The following is a 15000-nucleotide window of genomic DNA, read 5'->3' as shown; positions in this document are numbered from 1 at the left end:
CTGCTGTGCCGTCGTCATCTGGCCCCTTATTTATTGCCTTCAGGTTATGGAACATGTAGCCCGGCCGCTCCAATGGCATTACCACACCGTAATGGGATAATGTTTCGTTGAGTGTCATGCGAAAGGTCTCTTTAAATTAGGATGATCGTTTTTAAAATGAATTTCGGTGGTTTCAGTGGAAATGGTGTAGGATGGGTTTTGTTGTGATAGACCAGCCCTCACTCTCTTGTGTTTGTGTGTGTGTGTGTGTGTGTGTGTGTGTGTGTGTGTGTGTGTGTGTGTGTGTGTGTGTGTGTGTGTGTGTGTGTGTGTTCGTGTTCTCTTCTCTCTTTTCTTTTCTCTCTCTCTCTCTCTATACATATATATATATATATATGTATGTGTGTGTGTGTGTGTGTGTGTGTGTGTGTGTGTGTGTGTGTGTGTGATATGGTTTCTCCACAGCTGGAGCTGCAGTCGTGCTGTGTGTTTGTGCCCAACGACAGCCTCCCCTCCCCGAGCACCATCGTGTGTGGGGACATCGAGACATGATGGCAGCTGGAGTACCACAACCAGGCCACCATGCCTGGGACTCTGGTGGTCTGCCTGCCCCAGATCAAGCGTGATGGTAGCGGGACACAAGTACGGACCCCTGCAGGAAGATCCCGTTAAAGTGGTTATCATTACATACTGGAGGAGGGGTATGTCATCTCCTGAAAACCCACATGTTCCTTGGCTCGGGCTCTTTTTTTAAAGAAAGAAAGAAAGAGTAAGATATGCCTGGTAAAAGTATGAAAGCATTAAAGCGCACCTGGTGTGAGAATTGACATAACCGTCTTTCTCACCGCAAGAATTTTCCCTCCCCACCAGAGCCACTGTTTTTTTTCTCTCTCTCTCTCTCTCTCTCTTGTTCTCTCTCCCAGGCTGTAATGACCTCAGAATTGGCTATGGAGAATCGTGGAATTGAGAAGAAGCAGGGAAAAAAGAGGAGAGAACGAGAGAGAGGGAGAGAGAGAGAGAGAGAGAGAAACAAAAAGACAGGAGGGAAGGAGTAAAAACAGTTACATCAGCCGAGCTGTCAGTGTCGCCGTTAAAATTAACAGCCCGTGCTTTTAGTAATGCATTTCTGCCCTTTGAAACAGGCCTCATCCTTCATGTTAAATGCGGCGGATCAAAGCAGTGAGAGCACAGAGAGTTGGGCATTGCCACCCTACCCCCGTCCCGCTGTGAGCTCGTGCCAGTACCCACATACTCTGGGCTGGCATCGGGCCTGGCATCCCACCAGCCTGGGGCCGTGCCACTGCGGCCTGGCGGTGTACACCTCTCCCCTCTGTGTGTGTCACGCAGAGCACTTCATAACAAACCGCCATTACGGCAGCACCGTGATCGATGGAGAGGAGGCCGGAACTTTGTAAACAGCAAAGACTTGGGAGAGAGAGAGAGAGAGAAGAAGCCAGGAGAGAAACTGAGGAGAGAGAAACTGAGAGAGAGAGAAACAAAAAGACAGGAGGGAAGGAGTAAAAACAGTTACATCAGCCGAGCTGTCAGTGTCGCCGTTAAAATTAACAGCCCGTGCTTTTAGTAATGCATTTCTGCCCCTTTGAAACAGGCATATCCTTCATGTTAAATCGTGGATCAAAGCGGTGAAACACAGAGAGTTGGGCATTGCCACCCTACTTTGTCCCCGCTGTGAGCTCGTGCCGAGTACCCACATATACCAGGCTGGCATCGGGTACAGCATCCACCAGCCTGGGGCCGTGCCGCTCATGACTAGTGATTGCCACCTCTCTGTGTGTGTCACGCAGAGCACTTCATAACAAACCGCCATTACGGCAGCACCGTGATCGATGGAGAGGAGGCCGGAACTTTGTAAACAGCAAAGACTTGAGAGAGAGAGAGAGAGAAACTGAGAGAGAGAGAAACTGAGAGAGAGAGAGAGAGAGAGAGACTGAGAGAGAGAGAAACTGAGAGAGAGAGAGAGAGAGATTTGTCTCGTGCCATTCAGAGGAAATGTATTGGCATGGGTCATTGTTTTGTCTACTGGGGAAGACGGCAGGTGGCTAGTCAAGGCCACTGCGCATAGTAACAATCACGCTTTTACATTTGACATTACACTCCGCCATCTGTTAGGCTGTGCGTACAGTATACTCCCTCAGGATACTGACATGCGGTCATGTGAGTCCTGGCTGCACTTGCTGGGCCGTATACTCATGGCCATATTCATTCATATGGCCAGTTGTGGGCAGTATATTCATGAAATGTTTTTTCACAGCGGGTTGTTTTAGTATGTTAAGTCTTTGAGGGGGTAGTAAGGACTTTAATTTCTACTCAAGACTTTTGACTCAGCTATATATTGTTAAATTGTATCAGCACTAGTACCCAAATAGGCCTCCAAGAGTTCTCCTCATAGTCATCCAAGGTTAACACACGTGTGTGCGTGTGCGTGTGCGTGTGTGTGTGTGCGTGTGTGTGTGTGTAGGTGATGCGTTCCCCTGGACGGTGAGCCTGAGCCAGTTCAGTGTGTACACCTTGCTGGGGCAGCAGCGGTCACTTAGTCTGCTGGAGCCCATGGGCTGCACCTCCACGCTGGCCGTCACCTCTCACAAGCTGCCCACACAGGCCACCTTCCCCCCCGCCGCCCCCGAGGGGCCCCACCCCCACGCCTTCATCGTGTGTCTGCACGTGGACCTGCAGCCGCTGCACCTCAAGTGCTCCAACCCACAGGTAAGCACAACACACACCTGTGTCACGGCACCTCAAGTGCTCCAACCCACAGGTAAGCACAACACACACCTGTGTCACGGCACCTCAAGTGCTCCAACCCACAGGTAAACACAACACACACCTGTGTCACGGCACCTCAGGTAGGCAGCCACTCTGAAGCAGTAAAGGCGAGTCAGGACCAGTCGTCAAAAATTTTCGCTGTCCACCACTCTAGTTCATCCAAAACAAACCAGAAAATGGACTCAAAGAGCTAAATACCAGAATTTTCCTATAAGTATGCTATGGAGATTGTCTGACACAAGAGTTAAGATTCAAGGGTCATTTGCATAGCAACTTGTCCAGTTAGAGTTCCTACTGTAGTTCAGCTCCTTCAATAAGCAAGCCATAGGTTGTGTGGCCCCCTCATCATTTTAGTCATAGTACAGATTGCTCATAGTTGTCCTGCCCAACCTACTCTCCCTCCATTTGAACCCTTTTAAACCTTTAAAGATGTTTCCACAAGTGTACTTTAATTGTGTACGCCATGACCATCAAGTTTAAATAAAGAGGTATCTGTTTTCTGGATTTGCCATTGTATGGCTGGATGACTTACTACCAGTTTTGACCAGTAGAATAAAGCCGGTATTAAATCCATTCCAGTCTAAAGCAGGCAGACGGCAGCTCTTGAAGCTCTCCTCTGCTCTTGCTATGCAGCGTGGGGGGACAGTCAGATCTGAACTGGGCTTATAACTCATATGGGAGTGCTGTCCTCCTCCTCTTCCTCCTCCCCCTGAGCCAGAGCCAGCGCCAGCGGAGGCCTGCTAACCCTTCACTCAATCATACTGCTGCTGGGGAGGGCACTACCTGCTGCTGCTGCTGCTGCTGCTGCTGCTGCTGTCTAAGACTGGGAGCTCTACCTTGGTGATTTATGGACGAGTAATAAAGAGAGAGAAAGCCTGGCAGACTGGTCTCTCTCTCCATCTCCTTCTTTCACTCTGTCAATGTCTGGCAGCTTGTTCTCTCTCTCGCTCTCTCTCTCCCTCTCTCCCTTTCTCTCTCTCTCCCTTCCTCTCTCTCTCTCTCTCTCTCTCTCTCTCTCTCTCTCTCTCTCTCTCTCTCTCTCTACCCTCTTCAATCTGCCCCCGTAACTAATGCTGACAAACGGCTGCCCGGACTTGTGGGTAGTGTCTGCAGCAGAGCGTGGGCCGGGCGGGGCCGGCAGACATTACGCGGGTGCTGTATATCAAACTGGCCAATTAAAGTGCAGCCAGGGTTCCAGTGGAGCGGGCGGCCAGCCGGCGTCCTAAAGGCATCAGCTTAAATCTTCCCCTCTCCTTTAAGCCGGCCGCTCGGTCCAGGCTGGGGCCTGGCGGTTGGGGAGGATCGGTGGTGGGGGGGGGATCTGGGCGCTGCCCTCCCCAGGGTCGGGGGCTCGAGTGTGGGGCAGGGTCCTGCCGCCGAGGTGAGCTCTTTGATGTGAGCTCTGAACGTCCTGCTCAAAGCCGAGCCAAGATGACCCGACCCGGCCCGGCCCGCTCCTGACGCACGCCAGGTCTAATGCGGCCCAAACGGTTGCAGGTGTGTGGCCTGTCGGTGGGTTGTGATGCATGGACTGGCTCGACCACACACACACACACACACACACACACACACACACACACTCACTCACTCACTCATACTTACTTTCAGGATTACACATACTCTATCTCTCACGCACGTACGCACACACACACACACACACACACACAAACTCAACACACAGGTGCTATTAGCCTGGACAGACTGAAGTGCAGTCCTCCCACCCTCTCTCTTTATATTTCTCTCTCTCTTTGTCTCCCTTCCTTCTCCACCCCATCTGTGTACACACTTTTATATGCATGTGTAGCATACCATTCAGCAGATGTCTGCTGAAGACCAGGCACTCAGGAGTGCTACTGTAGCTCCTCTGGGTGCCTACTGACACGCACACACACACACACACACACACACACACACACACACACACACACACACACACACAGACACAGACACACACACACACACACACACACACACACACACACACACACACACACACACACACACAGACACACACACACACACACACACACACACACACACACACACACACACACACACACACACACACACACACACACAGACACAGACACAGACACACACACACACACACACACACACACACACACACACACACACACACACACACACACACACACACACACACACACACAGACACACACACAGACATACACACACAAACACACACACACGCGCGCGCCCGCCCGCCCGCGCACGCTCTCCAGTGTGCTGATGTGGACATCCTGGAACAGAAGAGCAGGGCCTGCCTCAGTGCGGATCCTCTAATGATGGAAAAGTCCACGTGGTTTGGCTTGAGCACACAGCTGCACCAGTTGGGCCATCAGCGGCTCAGGAAGAACAGAGCAGAGCCGGGGATGATGGCCCCGTCCGGATTATTAGCAGATCACCCTGATTAATCACATCCCGTCTCAGGGCACCGCTCCACCACCACCACCACCTGCACCACCTCCACCAACAGCAGCAGCAGTAGCGGGAGGAGCAGGTTTTCCAGTCCGGATGGGGGAGGAAGCTGCTGGGCCTGTGAGCCAACTCGGGGAGGAGGAGATGCTCGGACAGGCACGCATCCAGATCAAACGCTGCAGGCCGAGTCCTAGGTAGCTGTGGACACGGCGATAAATAAAGCAGGGAGGCTTAGTACGAGGTAGCTGTGAACATGGTGATAAATAAAGCAGGGAGGCTTGGTGATAAATAAAGCACTTAGAGGGTAGCTGTGGACATGGTGATAAATAAAGCAGGGAGGCTTAGTACGAGGTAGCTGTGGACATGGTGATAAATAAAGCAGGGAGGCTTAGTACGAGGTAGCTGTGGACATGGTGATAAATAAAGCAGGGAGGCTTAGTACGAGGTAGCTGTGAACATGGGGATAAATAAAAATGGAAATGTTATAAAACAGATGAGGTCCAGATTGATTCAGGTTTAAACTTTTATCTTGGAGAGGAGAATCTAGTAGGCGCGTACCGAGACTAAATCTGGAGGCTGGTTCACAGCTGTAGCTCACTTTCCATTCCAACTTTTTTATGCAAATTTTGAACCGTTGAATTGGAGGTCCTGAGTGGAAATGTTTGAAATCTGCATAAAAATTAAGTTGAATAAGAAATGTATTTCCTCTAAAGGGGTTGGATCCCAATTGGCATATAATTTGACTATTGCTAATGGAAATGAGTGTGTTCGCATTAAGTAGCAGTTGATGCGATTTTATTAGGTGTTTCCAGTAAAGTTGCCCTGACAACCCTTATTTTTGAACCCACAGCTGTTCACAGCTCCTCTCTTGATTAGGAAAGAGTCCATTTTTAACTTGCATAACAGTGGATGGAAACTCGCATAGCCCCGCGTTTTCTGTAGCCAGATTTTCATGAATGCGCTTAGAATATGTGAATGAGTTTGTGTGGAGTGCCAGAGTGTGCCTGAGAGAGGGCTGGCCTGGGCCCAGCCCGTGGGCTAATGAGCCGTTACCTGCACTGGCCTCTCTGATGGACACAGGGCCAGACGCCGGGGTGGAGTGGACCTGGGCAGAGCCGAGGGTCCGAGTGCTCTGTGCTGTGAACCACAGAGGTTGTCGGGATCCAGATGTGTCAGTGAAGTATCTCTCCACTGTGACGGCCCTTTGTTAGCCATATTGAGTCTCATCTGAAAGCGATTAGTGCGTATTGCACACACACTACGGTACTTGGTAGCTTGGTTCTGAGCTACGTATGTTAACCATGTCACTTCGACACAGGTGAGCCTGAGCTAATGATTCTGTCTGCTTTGAGGTCAGCGCTCCTCATCGCATCTCAAAGCTGGAGCTGGATGGGGGGGGTTCAGGGCACTGGTCTGGGACCAGCTGTGATGGGCAGGGATTATCTGTGGCGCGGGAGAGTAGCAGTGGAAACTGTGAATAATGCTTTGGCTGCTCCCGCTGCCTCATCACTGAAAATGCTCTCTGTTGTCTTGTTTATCCGCAGAGGCATGGAGATAAACAAAGGGGTGGTAAGGGTGTGTGTGTGTGTGTGTGTGTGTGTGTGTGTGTTAGGGGAGGTGGTTGTTATTGTCATGATTTAATTAGATTTGTGTAATGAGTGCAGCTGAACGCGAGAGCGTTCTGTTTTGATTCGCTGAGGGAAACGCCAAGGCTCATCATATGTGTTTTAATGGGGCGTCGTTTTGTTTTGACCAAGGCCAAATGAATATTGACATATCGCTGCACATTTGTATGTAACCACGTGCCTCTTGTTGTGTACTGCTCCCCACTGGCACACACACACACACACACACACACACACACACACACACACACACACACACACACACACACACACACACACACACACACACACACACACACACAGTACCCCACCAGGGCCGGAACAACCTCTGCCCAAGTTTGCTCTGTATCCATTTGATCATTTTTTTCCACCCTGCTTTTATTCCCCCCAGACCTAACGCATGCACCAGTGCAGTGCCATAGAACATGTACCAAAAGAATGAGCTGCTTAAACCAAATTAAGGCAGCTAAGCAGATGCAGATCTGTCTGTAAGGAAGCGTATCCTGTGTGGCGAGGACAGAGGAAACCCGATCAGGCTGCCTCACTCCTCTCCTCTCCTGCCCTCTGCCTCCTCCTACTCCTTCTCCTCCACCTCCTTCTCCTCCTCCTCCACCTCCTCATCCTCATCCTTCTCCTCCACCTCCTTCTCCTCCACCTCCTTCTTCTCCTCCTTCTCCTCCACCTCCTTCTCCTCCTCCTCCTCCTTCTCCTCCTAGCTGGTGTGCACTCCTCCTGCTCCTCCAGCGGTGTGGGTGCCCCTTACTGCCAGGAGTGGAGAGAGGCCTCACATCACACTGCACAACATACAACATATCTGTCTATCAGCACAGGCCATCCATCTACCTCAACACCAAACACACACACACACACACACACACACACACACACACACACACACACCCCCCTCTCTCTCACACACACACACACACACACACACACACACACACACACACACACACACAATACGCATAGAGGCACACAACATGCAACACATATACCAATAGCTTCACTCCTCCATCAAACTCTCCACCCTACACACATGCACAGACATGCAGCACACACACACACACAGACACACATACACACACTTGCCCCCCTGGTTGCCTGCCTTGGGTTTCCAATCTGATCATCTTCAGCCGAAGTGGTAAAACTAATAGTAATTAGGCGGAGCCACCCGGCCTCAGATGTGGAGCCAACGCACGCAACAAAAGGGACCTCACAGCAGCCCTGCCTCCCCCTCACTTTCACAGCTGTGTGTCAGTGTGTGTGTCTGTGTGTGTGTGTGTGTGTGTGTGTCTGTGTGTGTGTGTGTGTGTGTGTGTGTGTGTCTGTGTGTGTGTGTGTGTGTCTGTGTGTGTGTGTGTGTGTGTGTGTGTGTGTGTGTGTGTGTGTGTGTGTGTGTGTGTGTGTGTGTGTGTGTGTGTGTGTCCGTGTGTGTGTGTGAGCCGGTCCCTGAGCCAGCGTACGGAAGGCTTGTTGGATGGTTGATAGCTGGAAAATCCTAATGAAGTGAGTGGGCACATTGTGACAGAGAGGAGAGGAGAGGAGGGGGGAGAGAGGGAAGAGGAGGCAGTGCAGATGAGTGCACCATCACACTCAGTCCTCCTCTCCTTGTGCTCTCCCTCTTTCTCTCCCTCTCTCCCTCCCTCCCTCTCTCTCTTTCTCTCTCTCTTTTTCTCCCCCTGGCTCTCTCCTTTTTCTGAGTGGCGAGACCACCAGTTTTGTCACTCGCTCTTGCGTCATACGAAGCCTGGAACACCCAAGGTGAACTGTGGCTGGCGCACAAAGAATAAGAGCCATTTTTAGCAAGTGTGTGTGTGTGTGTGTGTGTGTGTGTGTGTGTGTGGAGTGTCTGTGTGAGAGTCTGTGTGTGTGTGTGTGTGTGTGTGTGTTCATACAGGATGGGTTTTGATCTCCAGGGTAGCAGTGAGAAGCCCACCCACTCCTCTCTCCCCCTCTGTTGCACATCTTGTGGTGGTAAAAGCCAGTGAGTTATAGCTGCCTGTACCAAACGCACCAGGGAGAGAAAGTCTGGGGACTGTGTGCAAGTGATTTTGAGCAATGGTGTGTGTGTGTGTGTGTGTGTCTGTCTGTCTGTATGTGTGTGTGTGTGTGTGTGTGTGAGTGTGTGTGTTTGTCGGAGTGTCAAAGTCAGTGCTGAGAATATAACTGTGTATGTGTGTGTCTGTGTCTGTGTCATAAGATTTGGGTCACACTCATGACCTCCACATTTCCAGTATCATCAGGATCACCATGGCAAGAGCTGCACTTAGTAAACAAGGCCGACTTAGTCAGCAGGTGAGTGGCATCACTCCAGTCAGAGCCAGTTTTATATGGTACCTTCAAACACACACACACACGCACACGCACACACACACACAGTACATCATCCCCCAGTGTAGCCAAAACAGCATCACTCTAGTGTGAGCCTGACCTCTGCTGTGCTGCTGACCCATGAGATCACAGTGGGCTCTGAAACGTTTCACACAGACTCTCCTGCGGGCCGGTCGCCTCCGCTCAGACGCGGAGCCTGTCAGCCCGTGATGCATACAGTACGCGCTCTCATTTGATCCCTCCGCTAGTAATGAGTCGTCCTGTTCAAAGGGCTCCTCTGTAGTGCTGTCTGCAGGGCCTGCAGCTGCTGAGTGAAAGCTGCACAGTGCAAGAGCAGAGCTGTAGTGAAGTGTAGTGTAGTGCAGTGCAGTGCAGTGGTGCCGCTGGACCTAAAGCCGCCGGCTCTGCTCTCGGCTGGGCTTTTCAGCGGTGAGCGGCGAGAGTGATTGAGAGCGCTCTGGAGGAGATGGAGCGGCGGGCCGCCCACAGGCCTTTCCTGTGGCTTTGAGCTCGCCGAGCCCAGATGACAGCTCTCTGGAGCGGGAGAAGGAGAGAGGGGGAGAGAGGGAGGGGGAGTGGGAGCCGCAGGCCTGGAGAACAGCAGGCACTCACCTAACGCACACGCAACACGAGACAAGAGGTGGAGCTGGAACAGGACAGCGAGAGATGACAGGGAGAGTGAGTGGTCATGCCCATAAACCTTATTGAATTGACTTGAATTGAGCTGAGTGATGGAGAGAGTTCTAGAAGCCCTCACCTAACGTCCCAGCACACGAGAGGTAGACATGGAGAGGGCTGGAGGATGGAGAGAATGAGGGAGAGAGAAAGAGAGAGAGAGAAAGATGGACGTCCTCATTCTACCATACAGCGAGATTATCAGGAGACAAGAAGTGAAACCTGAACAGAGAGAAGAGGCGAGGAGCCATTGTTGGCATGACAACAGAAGATGGAGACCAAGAGCGTGGAGAGGAGCGAGACCATGTCAGTCATCACAGGAAGAAGAGGGAAAGAACAGAGAGAGGTGGCAGGAAGTGAGAGAGAGAGAGAGAAAGATAGAGAAAGAGGAAAGGAAGAACAGACCCATGGAACCTGAACAAAGTGTTCAACTGCTGCAAGAGAACAAAGCAACAACAGACTGACAGACAGAGTGTGACAGAGGAAAGAGAATGTCACAGAGAGAGATGGATGACAACACAGCAACCCCCCCAAACACACCCACACACACAGAGTGTGTGACAGACAGACAGAGGTTGTGGTAGGACAGGAATGGGGATTTGCAAGGCTGTGTAAGGCTGGAGAGTGAAGGGGTGAGTGGAGGTAACTAGGCACTGAGTGTTTGGGTAAATGAACTGGATTGAATTATCCTTATGCACTGACATCAGAGAGAGAGAGAGAGAGAGAGAGAGAGAGGGGTGGGCTGACAGTGACATTATATGTCACCCTCAGACTGAACAGGCCACCTCAGGCTGTCTAAGGGCTTCTACATACTCAACGCACCCGACCGGTAGCGTGACGTCAGTAGCGTGACGTGGTAGCGACAACGTGACGTCAAGATGACGTAGATCTTGCTGGCGCGCCAGGATTTAACCCAGGTAGCGCAAGGTAGCGTACCACTCATTTTTTTTCAGACGAGCACGACAAAGCGGAAACAGGAAGATGGACTAGTTCGAGGGCAAGCGAGAGTTGCATTGTTTTGTTACAGTCGCGGAATTTTTAATAGTTTGCTGGATAAGTTAACAAAGTTACCAGCTTAGAGTTGCAACACATGGAATTAAGAGGAAAGAATAAAACGATTTATTTTCAAACAAAGGATATCTATTTAGGCCTGAACAAAATCTCTTTCCACTTCAGGAAATAACACAAACTCAGCCAGCTGCTAACTAGCTAGCCAACTAACTAAACTGTTTAAATTATAAAAATTTCCCTCGGGATGACTAAAGTATCTATCTATCTATCTATCTATCTATCTATCTATCTATCTACCTGTGCACACACCTTGGAAACTAGATGATAATGATGATGGTAGTTGTGAATAGTAGCAACCAAAGTCTGAAGTACCATCACAGAGGCTAGCTACTAGTGTTTCTTACTGCAGCTTCTTCTGCTGTGTAACGTAGTTAGCGTTAATATTTTCACAACAGCGACACCTCTGTTCAGGAGAATATTGCAACTAGTGTCGCGACCACCACGCGCGAGTATAAATGGTTACGGCGCTTCTGTGACGTCACATTGTCGCGCTACAGGTCGGGTGCGTCGAGTATGTGGGACGTTTAATGCTTTCTGCACTGGCTTCTCTCTCTCTCTCTCTCTCTCACTCTCTCTCTCTCTCTCTATATTTGTCTCTCTCTCTTTGGCTCTTTCTCTCCCTATATGTCTGAGAGGCAGTGACTATGTGGCAGACACATCTTTACTTTGTTCTCTCTTTCTTTCTGCATGTCTTGGATCTTTCTCTTGGTTGCTCTCTTTCTCTCACCCCCCCTCTCTCCCTCTCTATCTCTCTCTCCCTCTCTCTCTATTTCTGTCTCTCTCAGCAGCAGGTCTGGTATGGCAGGCAGCTGGCGACTGCTTGCTGTTACGCGCGAATGCAGCACTCCTTCCTGGTTGTGTTTGAAATGGTGCAATGCTGGGCTTTTCTCCTTTGATTTATGCTTATTTACGGAGTATGTTAGTGTGTGTGTGTGTGTGTGTCTTACTGGTATGTGTGCGCGTGCGTGCGTGCGAGTCTGTGTGTGTCTGTGTGTCTGTGTGTGTGTGTGTGTGTGTGTGTGCGCAATATGTGATTCCATGTAAGTGAAAGTGTGTGTATGTGCATGTTTGTGATGCATGTGTCTGACTGAGAGCATACAAATGTGTGTGTGTGTGTGTGTGTTGGAGTCTGTTTGGTGCTGAAGGGAAGCCCCTGGGGAGATAGGGATCTTGAGAGAGAGAGAGAAAGGGAGAGAGGTCCCTCTCAGCTCCAGCTATGAGCTCACTGCTCAGGACCGCTTCTCCCCCAAATGCACCGCACAAATAAATAAATATTAAAAAATCACTCTCCATCCCTCTCCTCCCTCTCTCACTTTCTTTCACGCTCCCTCTCTCTTTCTCTCTTCCATTTCTCTCTTTCCATCTTTCTCTCTCTATCCCCCTCTCCCTTCATCCTTCCATCTCTCTTCCGATCTCCGCCCCCATCATCTGGTGTTTCCTTCTCTCTGTGTTTGTTTGATGCCGTGTTTCGAGGTTGGAACTCGTTCAAATTTGATATGCTTTCATTCAAATAAATGATTTAAACAAAAAAACAAAAAAAAAAGCTTCATTCTGACACCCATTAGCTGCAGTTTCCAGTGTGGCCGTGTTGCCAAAGAAATGGATGACATGTTAAAAGCCCCTATATTATCAAACACTTGCAGGGCATGCCAGCTAACATGGCCAGAAATCAGAATGAAAGGACACACACTCACACACACACACACACACACACACGCATGCACACGCATACACATGTAATATCATTCCTCTTTTCAGCCTGTCACTTTTTTGCGTGTGTAAGTGTTTGTCATTTAAAGGTACTTTGTGCTGTTTGCTGCAGGGGTCTTGTTTGGTGAATGTGTGTGAATGATTGTGTGAATATGTTTCTAAACATGCCTAATGTGTAGTGTGTCTATAGGGAGTGGGATGCAGTGTGTGTGTGTGTGTGTGTGTGTGTGTGTGTGTGTGTGTGTGTGTGTGTGTGTGTGTGGGAGTGATGAGGTGTGCTCTGGCCCTAATGTTTCCTGAGTGAGCGGCGTCTTAACAAGGCGCGGTATTACATGTCCATAAACCTGCCAGGCCCAATCAGCCTTAATCACCAGTGAGGCCTCAGCCGCATTCTTGCCCTCCCTCATAACACACGCAAATACACACACACAAACACACACACACACACACACACACACACACCGGACCGCTCTCCCTCAAAGCACACACTCACATAGGATCTGTCCCACTCACGGCATGCAGATAGATACTGTAGGATCTTGATTCCTCACTACACACACATACACACTTCTCTCAATTCAATTCAATTCAATTCAATAGAGCTTTATTAGCATGACAAAAATACACTGCCAAACCAATTCTTATGCAGGAAATTAGGAGTATTTAAAGGAAAAAAAACAAACAAAATGTTTTCTCTCTCTCACACACACACACACACACACGGGATCTCTTGCGCATAATAAAAGCGTACACAGGATGTCTCTCTTTAGGAAATGTTGCTGGCTTTCTCTCTCTCTCTCTCTCTCTCTCTCTCTCTCTCTCTCTCTCTCTCTCTCTTTCTTTCAGAGAGAGGTTGCTCTGATTGAGGGCCAGGGGATTTCTTTTCTTCCCAGAGAAGCCATGCCATTAATGATGATGATTTTCGATTTTCCTTTTTTTCTGACACTAGCTCTCTTTTTCTGCCCCCTCACTTAGATTATCGTTTAAGTGTCTAACAAGGATACAGATTGCATTCTGACTAAAGCTTGTGTGTTGCTGTGCATTGTGTCCTTTCTAATGTTGTAAACAGTTCATCAAACTGATGATGGTTCAGTGTGGAGCTGTGTGTGTGTGTGTGTGTGTGTGTGTGTGTGTGTGTGTGTGTGTGTGTGTGTGTGTGTGTGAAGTGTAATATCAGTTTCAACACTCTCGTCTCTCAGTGTGGAGCTGCGGTGTGTGTGTGTGTGTGAAGTGTAATATCAGTTTTAACACTCCCGCTATCATCTCTCAGTGTGGAGCTGTGTGTGTGTGTGTGTGTGTGTGTGTGTGTGTGTGTGTGTGTGTGTGTGAAGTGTAATATCAGTTTTAACACTCCCGCTATCATCTCTCAGTGTGGAGCTAAGTGTAACATCAGTTTCAACAGTCCCGCTATCATCTCTCAGTGTGGAGCTGCGGTGTGTGTGTGTGTGTGAAGTGTAATATCAGTTTTAACACTCCCGCTATCATCTCTCAGTGTGGAGCTGCGGTGTGTGTGTGTGTGTGTGTGTGAAGTGTAACATCAGTTTCAACAGTCCCGCGCTCTTCTCTCAGGTGCAGCTGCTGTATGAGCTGTTCCAGAGCTGGAGCTCCACCTGGTCTCGGCTGCAGAGGAGGGGCATCCTGCGCCAGGTGCCCGCTTTCCCCGATGCCCCTGCCAGCGCCGCCACGCCCGGCGGACCACAATCGCCCGTACCCAGCAGCGCCGGCACCGCTCCACCAGACACCAGCACCTGCAGCCCATCCGCCGACCTCTGCTCCCCCACCGAGGTCAGAGGTCACGACCCCTCACACACAGCAGTCACATTCCTATTCCTACAGCCTATAGACACATTCCTATAGCGCTTATTGAACTTCATTCAAGTTCAACAGTAGCTTAGCAATTGAAGTGAGTCAACTTAGGCTTAGTTAACTTTAACGGTTTGACATTAACTAAAGTAGTACAGTATGTTTTAACCAACAACTTTACCAGCCCGTTAATTATGATACCTGTGGTTTGTGGAAAGAAGTTATTGCTTCTGCTGGTTTCCTCAGTAGTTCCTACCATTTCAGAGCTCATAATTAATCAAGTCATAAAACTGGTCAAACTCTCTGCATGGGCGTCTACAACGTGTGGTTAAGCTACCCTCATTGCATGCTGTCCCAGTCCTTTACGGTCAGCTGAGACTCTTACTCCACTCAAACACTGAGTTGAACTGGTGCGTGCTGCCTCAGGCATCTGTATTACACTAAATTGTAGGTACATAGATGGGTGTGGCGGGTATCCAATCCACACAAGTGTGCGCACGCACTCACACACACACACACACACACACACACACACACACACACACACACACACACACACACACACACACACACACACACA

At 49.8% G+C, this 15000-nt stretch overlaps 1 protein-coding gene across 1 annotated transcript in view; it reads left to right on the top strand.

The window, feature by feature from the left end:
* Positions 1–15000, top strand: part of LOC125306527 (vacuolar protein sorting-associated protein 13B-like) — a 341904-nt gene that overhangs the window by 164477 nt on the left and 162427 nt on the right. The window contains 2 exon segments of the mRNA XM_048261942.1: positions 2459–2703; positions 14187–14402. Of these exon segments, the coding sequence (XP_048117899.1) occupies positions 2459–2703; positions 14187–14402 (461 nt within the window).

The sequence above is a fragment of the Alosa alosa genome, chromosome 13 (genome assembly GCF_017589495.1).
Source record: "Alosa alosa isolate M-15738 ecotype Scorff River chromosome 13, AALO_Geno_1.1, whole genome shotgun sequence".
In the NCBI taxonomy this organism is placed as follows: domain Eukaryota; kingdom Metazoa; phylum Chordata; class Actinopteri; order Clupeiformes; family Clupeidae; genus Alosa; species Alosa alosa.
The sequence above is the reverse complement of the archived record's forward strand: the minus strand, read 5'-3'. Positions and strand labels throughout refer to the sequence as shown.